General features: G+C 42.4%; 1 protein-coding gene across 1 annotated transcript; it reads left to right on the forward strand.

Moving 5' to 3' along the window:
- The first annotated feature begins 465 nt into the window (after positions 1-465).
- On the forward strand, positions 466-11,842 carry SLC25A29 (solute carrier family 25 member 29). Its single transcript, XM_006123783.4, has 4 exons — positions 466-885; positions 2,996-3,039; positions 8,508-8,591; positions 9,593-11,842. The coding sequence occupies exons 1-4, from the start codon at positions 852-854 to the stop codon at positions 10,334-10,336; spliced, it is 906 nt and encodes a 301-aa protein (XP_006123845.2). The 5' UTR covers positions 466-851; the 3' UTR covers positions 10,337-11,842.
- The last annotated feature ends 288 nt before the right edge of the window (positions 11,843-12,130 follow it).

A 12,130-nucleotide genomic window follows, 5' to 3' on the forward strand; every position in this document is an offset into this window, starting at 1 on the left:
TGATAATGATCTAGCATCGATTCGGTGGATTCATTCATTCTGCATCAGGCCTGCACCACTTTTGGTTAGGAACGCGATTTTTATAAAAACTAGTTGAACCGGTACCGCCCCCTAGCGTGGACACGGGGAATGCGATGCTGGTACAGCAGCATCCCTAGTAGGCGGCCCCGCTGCTTTTGCTATCCTACCCCAACACAGCCACAGGGGAGTTTTAAGGGTGACCCAGCCAGCCCTTAGAGAGCCTCAGTGCACGCGCAGCGGGCATGAGCAGAGCGCGCCCGGCTGGAGCAACACTGCCGCGTTGTTCCAAAAAGCCCCGGCCTGACACAGCCCTGCCCCCGGGCCCGCCTGGCTCTGAGCGGTCCCGCCTGGCAGCTGGCCTGGCGCCGAGCAGCCCAGCCCCGAGAGAGAAGCGCGCGCAGCATCCCAGCGCCTCGGCTTCTTTGTCTCCGCCAGTTCGCCTCCTCCCCTCGCTGCAGCCACCCCAAGGAGCCGCCAATCGGCAGGCGGGCGGAGCGCCGACCCCGAGGGGGTGTTGTCTCGCCGGCTGCCGCTGATTGGAGGCTTCCCCCTTCCCCATAAGGCCCGCTGCCCCCTCCTCGCGGCAGCATCAGAAATAGAAAGGGCGAGAGCGGAGCGGCAGGGCAGGCTGCGCTGCATCGTGCACGGGGATCGCCGCCCGCGGGAGGCCTCCGAGCTCGACAGATCCCGAGCCCCGCAGCCAGCCCCTGCGCCGCCGCGGGACGCGCGAGGCAGCCGCCGGAGCAGCAGCGCCGGTGCCCCCGCGCAGCGAGGAGGAAGCGGCGGGAGCAGCACGCGCCGGGCCTACAGCCGGGGCCGCGGGGAGCGGGATGGCGCTGGATTTCCTAGCGGGATGCGTCGGCGGTAAGAGGAGCGCGGCCCCTGCGATCCGGTTACGTAAGGGGCTGGGGGGCGATGGACGCGACGCGCTGGCGGGCGCTTCCCCGCCCTGCGGGCTGCTGCTAGCGTGGCAGCTTGGGTCTGCCAGTGGCTTCGGCTCCTAGCGGGGGCCGGGCTGGACCCATTGTCTGCCCGCGGCTGGGGCCGGGTGCAGGAGCAGGGCGCGACTCAGGCCGCGGAGTCACATTGCTCCTCGCGGCAACGCTCGTGCTGCTCAGCCCAGAACCCAGGGGAGGAGAGCGGGGGGGCTGAGCACTGCACCCTCCCCCAGCGGCGGGCCTAGGAATCCTCCCGCTCCTCTGCCCCTGCCCACGACGTGCCGAGCCTCTGTACTGAACTGCCTCTTCCCCGTGCACGACCCACCCGGCATGGCTCTCACGCCCGCAGGCCCCTCTTGTGGCCGCTCCATCACGCTGGTAGGAAACGTGCCTCGTTGCGGCATAAGCCGCTTTCTTATAGGCACTTAGGCGGCCGGAAGGAGGGGCCCCTTGTCACATACTTATTTCGTTATCAAGCTTGGCTCTAGGAACCATTCAGGTATTAGCCCTGGCGAGATGGAAGGTTAGAATAGCTTAGGTCAGTAGTGGCACAGTGCTTTACGGTAGCATTACAAGTATACACTAGTCCTGCGTATTTAAATAACGTCTAATGGTAACGGGATGAGTAAGGATCATCACTAAAGAATTTTTGGCACTAAGTTTTTTTTTTTTTAATACAGCATTATTCAAACACTTTCAGCAGAGGCTTCAGAATAGAAGGCAAGGAATCTTAGCCCTAGTTGAGTGTTGGGCATTTAATAGTGGATTTTAAAATAGCCATCTTTCTACAAAAGAATTTAAAAAACCAATAGAGAGACCACTGAATGGGAAATAACTTGCAAACTCAATACTATCAATTTTAAGATCCTTATTCAATCCTACTAGTTAAGGCAGTTTCGCCTCTCCCAAGTGTCACATCTCCACCCCAAATGCTGTCCATGACTCACTTCCACCCGGACTTAATTAGCTTCATTGCACAAGCTTCCTTTCATATACAGGCAGTCCCCGGGTTACGTACAAGATAGGGACTGTAGGTTTGTTCTTAAGTTGAATTTATATGCAAGTCGGAACTGGTACATATTGTACGGGAAACTCTAGCCAAACATTTCTCCAGAGCTCAGTTTTATTCTCCCTCACCTCCCTCAGTCCTTTATTCTCAAGCTGAGGTGTCTGCTGAGAAAAGCTGCTCCGCATCTCCCTGGTCTGCTGGGTGGGGCGCTAGCTTCGCGTCTCCCTGGTCTGCTAGGGGGAAAAGCAGCTAGTGCGGGGTTGCCTCACCCCGTTTGTAAGTAGGGATCCGATGTAAGTCGGATCTATGTAACCCGGGGACTGCCTGTACTCCTCCTGTAACTTCTACTCCAATTCATCTGAGAAAGTGGGTTTTATCCATGAAAGCTTATGCCCTAATCAATCTATTAATCTTTAAGGTGCCACAAAACTCTCCCTGTTGTTCTTACTCCTTGGCTTAACCATGCTGTACTGAGGACTTCTTCATTCCTGTCAGGAATAAAGCAAATACTATCAGGGATACGATTTTGGGGTACTGCTTTCCATCACAGCTGGAAAGACTGATGTCAGTCTGTTTTTCAAGAAGTCTTATTTCTCAGTTTTGCTCCTGTCTAATAAAGCTAGTATGAGACAAACCAGTCAAAGAACTAAGTCTATGAAGAAGTGATACCTGCAGTACCACATTTGCCTACTGAGGATGAAGACTTGACAGCAAGAAGGGATCACTGGATAATATAGCCTGACCTCGAGTCACATAGCACAGATTTTCACCACCTCTTTAGTCCAGTGACTTATTTGACTAAGCATATTTTCTCGAAAAGCATCTAATGTTGATATGAAAACATCAAGAGGGAGAATCCACCACTTCCTTCCCGATAAGTTTTTCTATGTGCCTGCCTGTACTATAATAAAGTATAGCTGATGTTAGTGTTACCCGCTCTTAGGAGTACTGTAGTGTGGATTGCTTTAAGAGTAAAAAAATACTACTGTTGTAATAGCTCCTACAATTGCCATTTGTCTTGTTGCAGGTGCTGCTGGAGTTCTAGTAGGACATCCATTTGACACTGTAAAGGTGGGTTGATTTTTTAACAGGTTTAACTTCTACACACACTAGGCAGAAAGAGTGCAAAAATATTTACAAGGAAAAAAATTATAAAGAGTGGCATTGCAGAAGCTTAAGCCTCATGATCCAAAACGTGAAGTAGTCCTTCTAAAATAGTCTTCTAAACTTGAAGGCCCAGATTTTTAAAAGCAAGTGAAAATAATTTGAATGCAAGATTGAAACCAGGGCAGGGTTTAAAGTGTCAAGAATTTTAGGTTCAGGCTTGCTTCTCTGCAACTGTTTATCACTAACATCTAAAACTGCCTCCACCCTCTTGTAACTTAATCCTGTTTTGTTATGAGCTGGAATTTTTCCTTTTAAAACAACTTCCCTGTTCATTCCAAAAGCATTAATACGCAAGTCATACCATTAGTGAACAAAAAGCAATTCACTGCATGAAGCAATAGTTTCACCATTTGACATGCTGTCTTGGGCTTTATTTTACCTTCCTAGCTAGAATTGAGCTTTTGTTTAGAGACATTGACTATCAGTAGTAGGTATTGTATACTGATGAATCCTAAATGTCTAAGTAGCTAGTGCCAGAAGGCATATTAGGCAAAAGCGTAGTGTTCTTAGAATTGACCATCTCTGGGAAGGTCTAGGAGCCTAAGGCTCCTAAGTGTTTGTCACTTCAAAATGGGGTCTAGTTACTTTGAGAGCTTTACTCTGAGTCCAGTTCACCTGTGAAGGCAGAATACAGTTAGAGCCCTGCACAATACAAAATTTGCATACACAAAAATGAGCTGCAGCTATCCTCAGCCACAGATGTAGCTATGACGTAGAGATTTGCAAACTTTCAGGGTTCTAAATATAGTTTCACAATAGATGTGCCCAATAGGGAGGTTACTTTACATGACTAACAATTTAACCAGTAAGCAGATGCTTATCAGTGATTGGTGTCTGTTACACTTCGCCTCTCAAGCCTTCTCCCTGGGAGCCAGGGGCTGGTGGCTCTGGTCCTGGGGAGACTTTGCTGCAGGCTCTGCAGTATAAGAGCTAAATTGTATGCTACACTCACTGCAGGCTCTGTAACAGACATTTTCAGTGGTTATATGATTACCCTATTACATGATATTGAAAATCACTGGTGCCCAATACTAAAACTTTAAACTTTCTTCCAGAGAGCATGCTATCTAATATTTAAGTTCAGATGAAGCTAGCTATCTAAATGCAATAAATAAGGGAAATAACCTTCAGCTATTAATGGTGTGCATCACTGTTTTTTAGCCACATGCTTTTTATTACAGAGATGACTTGCTAACTGGGCATTAAGTTCCTATCAGTCCAATGCAAGCTATTTTAATATTAAACTTAAGCACTTAAGGATATCTTTGCTGTTCAGCTGAATGTCACTAAACATTCTCATTTATTGTATTACTTGGATTTGTGACTTTAAAGCTGATGCAGAGGAAAAATACCAGGGCCTCACACCTGCAAAGATTTAAATCACATTTATGGCGTAGTTCTAGTTTCGTTGGCTAAAGTGAAACTGCTAACATACTTGCTTAATTTCAGGTTTTGGGAGCTGTATTAAGTCAGTGGAATTACTGATAGGATACAAAATAACCATATGCTCAAGTTTGAAGGTTTGATAGTCTAGTGTCGAACATACTAGCAGTTAAATTTTTTAAATTAAAATTTATTTAATGCTCAGTGAATGGGATTGGCCATAGACTTAAGTATCATGACAATTAATTGGAATACTGTCCATTTCCATAATTGTTTTAATAGTTGTTGGTTTATTAAATCCAGGGTAACACTCATTTTCATACAAATGAAGAAAATAGGTTTTTACTTTTTCATACTTGAGAAATAAAATACTAACCTGTATTAGTATAATCACCATTGAAGTGCAGGAGGAAAAAAATACGAAGAATCTGTAACCAGTCTTATAGCTGCATCAGAGCTAGAATTCTGCTTTCTCCTCAACATGTAAAACTTTGGTAGTGCTCATGCTTCATAAGGGCCAAAACATGGGGAGAGGGAGGGTGGGATTGTGGGGATGGTGGAAACATAGGAAAGAATACATTTCTAAAATCATGCTAAAACAAATCGAACAGTGTAATCTCAGAAATGGCAAACTTCCTTTCCCTGGTTTGTTGATGTAATGTATAAAATTGCTTTGTTGCTTTTAACTGCCTTTACTTTCTGAGCTAGGGGCTGTCTTCATTAACAGCAAAAGTGTTACTTTGTTGTAGATGACAGATAAGCCTCATCACTGGAGAGTTACCTAGTAAGTATAGACCAGGTGAACACTTCTGTTTCTCTCGGTCTTAATTTATTCCAAAATGTATGATTGGTTCCAACAGACAATCTTACATAGTCTCCCCCCCCCCCTTAAGTTTTAAACTGATGGGTCCACTACTAGTTATCTGAATTGGAGGGAGCGGGGTATGAGCATCCTTTAACGGGAACATTAAGTCTAGGCTTCTTCTGAAACTCATTTTCTGGCGTACATTTCTCACCATGTGCTTAAGGTTGTGCACAATGTGGTTATGAAACTGGATTTTTAGTTGATCCACTAAATCTGGAGGGTGTATTTGTTTAGACTTACCTAAAATGCACCAAACTTGTACATACTAAATCTTTTTGCTGCTTTTTTTTTTTTTTTTTTTGCTGTTCACTCATACTGAAATTATGGTAACTTGAAATTGTAAGACGCAGTTAGTTTTGGGTCTGTCTGTTTAAAAATTACCATGAATTGTCATGTGCAGGGAGGAAGATAATTTCAGTAGATTAATGATATAGAATAATTTTGTAGCTTTGCACACTAAGCCAAAATACATAGTATGGAAGTGTCAAACTATTTGCAGCTCAAAACATTATCCATAGCTCACTGCCATGTTTAAAATGCATTTATCAGACACTTACCTCCACTATACCAGTTAATACCTGTCTGCCCTGACCAGTTGTGACATATCTTCAAACAGCTGCCATTTAAAAAAAACCAAACTGCTCCCTTCTAAACTTGGTGGTTTTAAGCCTAATACTACCACCTCTCAGGCCTCAGGCCAGTATCAATCTTGTACCAGTGATAGGTTCACTTCTGCACAGTCAAGGCTACAAATTGAAGCATTATACCAGGGCTACTCAACTTTGGAAGCCCCTTGATACTCACAGCATGTTCTGAGGCCCGTAACTTAAGTGTGGTTGCATATACATAATATACATATACAAATAGCTTCTTTCACACTGATGGGCATGAATACAAAGTTTAAGGCAAGACAACACAACAAGCAGGCCCCATTTGAGTCAGTTCTGCTGATATTAATAAAATGCAATATTTACCTGATTTCCACTCATGACAGCACTTTTAATGAGCAATGACAGTCCAGAAACTTAACTACTAAAATGTGTATTAACAGAAGGCCATTATATTGATTACTTTTTTGTTTTGGCTCCCACCTACAGGCCTGTTCTTAAACTTTAGGCCTTGGAAATAATATACACTCGCTATAAGTCTAAGAAATTCCAAATTTTTTTGAATGTTCCCCACAGCTGACTTCCATTGCGCAAATTAGGGGGTTTTTTTTGGCATGACTTAAGACTGGGAAAGGGGAGGACTTAATGCTTTGGTTCCTACAAGTGTCAACGACTAGTGCAGAATGGATATATACTAGGGTGACAAAGCAAGGACAGGGTAACTTGGCTTTACAGCCAGGGGATATGAAAAATACTACCAGTAAAAATAAATTCTTATTCATGATAATGTAACTTTAAGAACTATTTGGAATAATCTTAATAGCTCATTTTACAGCTTTGCTACTTGTAGTCGTCCCAAATTTGGGTTGATAAATCCTTCATGCCACATTGATTTATTCAGTTATCTGTAGAAAATTTAAGATGCTATGATCTGTTTAAATAAAATTTCAGTACAGAGTGAGATTTAAGCAGATCTCTAGACAGGCAAAAAAAAGGGGTCTTCTGCTTAGCTAGTTCAAACTTCTTTAAAAGTGACCCATGATAGTTTACATATTACATGGCCCAGTTTAAAAGTTCAGGATTTTTCTCAAACACCGTAACACTTAGTTTAGTTTCAAAAGTATGAAGCTTCAACAAAAAGCCCTGGCCAAAAACTCTCATGACCCACACCTGGTCTTTGCTTTATCTTCCATTGACACCAGTGGGAGTTTTAAGCAGTTACTGGGGTCAAGAATCCATCTTGAAGATTGGGAAACTGCTGGTCTCTAGAATTAGGTTTTTTTTTAAATGTGGTTTTTCACTTTGAAATTGTAGCATATTGGACGGCTTATAGGTACCCCCTAAAAATGCTCACAGTCCTGCACTCTGGTAAAACTAGAACTTTGTTGTTTCTAACTACCGTGATAAGAAGCTACTTAGGACGCAAAATCCTGTTTAATCAGTTAACCAGGATCCTATAGGCTGGGCTTCTGGTTACTGGTAAGTATCACTGGGTGATGCTTATGGGTAACAAATTACATCTGTGTTAGCTACTAGAATATGGCTTTTTATGTGTGTGTATCTGAATGTACATTTTTTTTAAATGCAGGAGACAAAATGAGTGGGTGGATGGGTGGAATCAAATTTGAGTCTTCAGGACCTAGCTTAAATATATAATATGGGGCCACCTTCTCACATCCTATCCAATCTCACCATCAGTTATGGTAGCATCTTTCTGACCAAAAATATACCATTTTAGTCTAGAAAATCTAAGGGTGAAGTATATTGCATGGGGAGTGTATATATATAAATCAGAATAAAGATCACTTACCACCTCATAGCTTAGAAATATGCTTTAAAGCCTATTGAACACTTTAGGATATCACTTTTTAAAAATATAAAGCAGGCCCAGGCTTTTAATGAAGAGCCTTGTGATTTTTGGGTGCTCAATTTGAAATCCTCTTAGCAGTACTTGATTTTTCAGTGTGTGTTAAGCACTCACCCCAAGAAAAATCAGCTCTCACTAAGGTGTCTTAAGTTGGGTACCCACAAAATACTGGCCAGTCTTGAAAATCTTGATAGAGATTCTCAAATTGTTCATTTGAGGACTGATAGCTTGTCACTGGCCACATTCATGATTAGTTATAAAAATTCTCAATTACATCCCTAAGTGTTAAATATATCATTAAAATCTAGATTAAGGCGGCTTTAGTTTTTAGCATAGGTGAAACTTATAATCACTTCCCCCCCATTGCACTTTCAAAATGGCTAAATATTTTCTATTTCTGTAAATAGGACTTGATTTAATCAATGCTTCCCCCTTTCCCAAAGGTTTTATCATTGTCTCAAAAGCAATTAACTCTGAACATCTCTAAAATGACTGCAAGTAGCCATTTATGGCACTCTGGTATCTTAACTGTGTGCTTTGTGTAGACGCTACTATAGTATCTCTCTTTATATAGGTACCAAGCACTAATGTATCTAATACATTGAACTTGCCATGCAAATAATTTTTTTCCCCACTGAACTTCTTGTAGGTGCGTCTTCAAGTCCAAAGTATAGAGAAGCCTCTCTACCGTGGGACCTTCCACTGCTTTCAGTCTATAATTAGACAGGAATCAGTAAGTAGCCAACTTTTTATATAACGACAGATGCATTTAATGAGATTAGATAAATGGTACTGTTATAAACAGTTAAGTGTTTGCACCAAAAATTCATACCAGATTGACAAAGCATTGGAACTAATCTAGACCTGAAAAGAACTGGAACTGAAGCCACAATGCAGCTGTCAGTGACAGCCACACCATGACCCAGCTCCAGCTGCTACAGCGTGGGCTGTGGTGTGGCTGATCCTGGGATCATGCAGCCCACCCCTGCAGCCCACCCCAGGAGTGACCGGGCAGCCACTAGCCCCGTGGCAGTTGCCCTGGGAACAGCCAGGAAGGTGAGCGCTGCTGCACAAGGAAGTAGGCGGAAATAGGCACACACCTAGGGAACTCCCAGCATCTCCCAAAAGAGACCTATTTGGTTCCCTTGTGAGCCATAGGTTGGTGACCCCTGCAGTCAGACATGGTCTCTCAGTGGGGCATGGAGGAACATTCAGGGAGGCACATAGCAGGCCTAGGCCAGCCTCTACAGGGTGGCAAGGATGGAGCACTGAAGCTTTGCTCTACCCCTAAAAAGCTCCTCTAAGCCAATTGTGCAGTAACAGGATGCAGACAGGAAAATTTCAGGCACTGACTTGAAGTCTTTAAACAAAGATTGGAAGTCTCTCTGAAACTCTAATTCAACCACAAGTTACTAGTTTGGACACACACATAGCCGAGTAAAATATGGCTTGTGTAGGCAGGAAGTCAGACCAGATGGTCAGTTGGCACTGCAATCAGTAACTTTAAACATTTAACTGGCACTGGCCTTCTACAGAGATGCTTTTTAGAGTGCTAGCTGTTGATCAGACTGCTGCCTTAATGCAAACAAAGTGAATCTCTCCCCCTACCAGACATTTTGAGAAGTCAACGCAACAGTAGTATTGGAACTGTAGAAGCGCTTATTTTTCTGTGCCATCTTAGAAAATCATTTCACTATTCTTAAATAGCTATTTGTTTTTAATTTTATTTTCTAGGCATTTGGACTTTATAAAGGTATTGGGTCACCAATGATGGGACTTACCTTCATTAATGCACTTGTTTTTGGCGTTCAGGGAAACACCATTCGTGCTCTTGGAAAAGACACTCCTCTAAATCAGTTTCTTGCAGGTTCAGCAGCAGGAGCCATTCAGTGTGTTATCTGCTGTCCTATGGAGTTAGCTAAGACAAGAATGCAACTTCAGGGAACAGGTGAATACAATCTAAAGTCAAAGAATTACAAGAATTCTCTGGACTGCTTGGTTAAAATCTACCAAAAGGAAGGCTTGAGAGGCATCAACAAGGGCATGGTTTCCACATTCCTAAGAGAGACACCAAGCTTTGGCTTTTACTTCCTGACATACGACTCTTTGACCAGATACTTAGGTTGTGAAGTGGAGGATAGTTACATCATCCCCAAACTGTTGTTGGCTGGAGGAATGTCAGGAATTGTATCCTGGCTGTCAACCTACCCTGTGGATGTGATCAAGTCCCGGCTTCAGGCAGATGGAGTCGGAGGAATTGTTCAATACAATGGAATACTGGACTGCATTAGAAAGAGTTACCATGAGGAAGGTTTGAGAGTATTTACAAGGGGTCTTACATCTACACTTCTCCGAGCTTTTCCGGTCAATGCAGCTACTTTTGCCACTGTAACAGTCTTCCTTATGTATATGAGGTCAGAAGAGAATCTACGTGAATGTGAGCCAGGTCCAGCAATCCAGCAGCCTTCAAGCTTATGAATTCATTGTTCGGTGATCTAACATCTGTTACATGTTTATTTTCTGTTAATCTTATGGGGCTTTTTGTAAACGTTTTATCTATATAGAGTTTACACAATTTATCTGTATAAAAGCTGTTACTTAGGATTTCATCTCATCACTTCTGTAAGCAGTTTGCCTTTAATGATCAAAGTGTTAAAATGCAGGCAATGTATAGATCTGACTTTAGAAACATACTGTACAGACACTGCTGCCATATCGCTACATGTGGTCTGAAGAATCTCATCTCTAACCAGGTTTTCTTCCAATCAGGTTTTGAATGACCAAGTAGATAATATTTGAATAAAAGAGCATTTTTTTTGTATTTGACAGGGACACCTGTAGCCTTCATGTCCTGTTTTATACTATGCTGCAGGTGGTAGTGATAACTTACATGTTTTAAGACATATGGCTGAGGGCTACTGTCTCCTATGCTATTGTAAATTTCACTTTAGTTAAGTAGCCAGCCTAGTTTATTAGTCCATTAAAACTGGATCTGTTCCATAAAACTTCTCTTCCTTTTATACAGTTGTTTCATTGTGCTTAAAGGGAACATTCAAATCCCCCTACATGTTTCTTTAAATTGCAGTTAAGACTCAAGGCAGGTGAGATTGAGAGCATGATTTGCCTCTGCCTTCCACTTTATTCATTTGTGTGTTTGCATGGCATGTTAACTGGTTTTAGTGCAAGCAGCTTTCATTCTTCTGGGGAGCTTTATGTAACTACATGTCACTCCCACCATTCTCAGAATAGGCAATATGGCAGTCAGTGATACGTAACAGTCCTTTCTTTGTTACTGCTCAAATTATTAATATTAAACTGTTGGGTCACTTGTATAGAGTCACTTTTACATAGAGGTGGAGGCTCCATACTCCATAGAGGAGTAATGGATGGAGGTGTTACGCTGAAATGCCTAAAATGAGATTAGGGTTTGATGGTGGCAAATTTTAATCTGCACAATCCTAGTTTACTTTGCATTTGGTTACAGCACCTGGAAATGAAGTCATACTGAAAAGGCTTCTGGGGAACCTTTTGTTATCCATGGTAATTCTTAGTGTGCTTCAGAGGGATTATTTTAGTGACTTTAAACAGTTGAAGTTTGTAATAAGAACCACAATTGTATGGCACAAAAATGGAGAAGGAGAAACACATTAAAAGCATCATGCTTGCTCATTGAGGTAGTGAATGTTGAACATGTTACTTCTGTTTGGGACAGGTGCAATATGTGTATGCTTTTTAAAAAAACCTTTCAGTTCATAGCATTTTGTACTGTAACAAAATATACTGGAGAAACCTGTAAAGCTGGTATGTCTCTTTATACCTTGGAGGTATGTTGGGTGTTTTAGTGCCTACTTGCACTGAGATTCAAACTGAATGTGAAATGTCTAAGATGTATATGCACAGTTCAGAGAAAACAGTTACACCTCTGTATAGCATTCTGTATTTGACTGTAATATAAATGTAGGAAATAAATTTTAACTTACTTCAGTCTTCTGCGCTCCTTATATGACTAGAGAGGTAATTCTGTAACATCTGTATTTAACATACCTTTTGAGTGGTCTAAAATACTTGGCTTCCAAAAGTGTGTAAATTTTATGGCCTGAAAGAATTTATTCCACCTCCCCCCTGCCAGTTATGGCGTGTTACCATAGCTCAGCTTTCACATTCATGCTGAAAACAGCAACATTTTACCAGTCAGCAACTTGAAACATCTTTAAAAACAGTTTGTGGCCAAAAGAGTAAGGTAACCAGACATCCTGATATTAGGGATTTTGT

This window comes from Pelodiscus sinensis, chromosome 4, assembly GCF_049634645.1.
Source record: "Pelodiscus sinensis isolate JC-2024 chromosome 4, ASM4963464v1, whole genome shotgun sequence".
Lineage (NCBI taxonomy): Eukaryota > Metazoa > Chordata > Testudines > Trionychidae > Pelodiscus > Pelodiscus sinensis.

Coding starts and splice junctions, on each gene's coding strand:
- SLC25A29 (XM_006123783.4), top strand. CDS start 852: ATGGCGCTGGATTTCCTAGCGGGATGCGTCGGCG. Junction 886..2,995: donor CCTAGCGGGATGCGTCGGCG/GTAAGAGGAGCG, acceptor GTCTTGTTGCAG/GTGCTGCTGGAGTTCTAGTA. Junction 3,040..8,507: donor ATCCATTTGACACTGTAAAG/GTGGGTTGATTT, acceptor AACTTCTTGTAG/GTGCGTCTTCAAGTCCAAAG.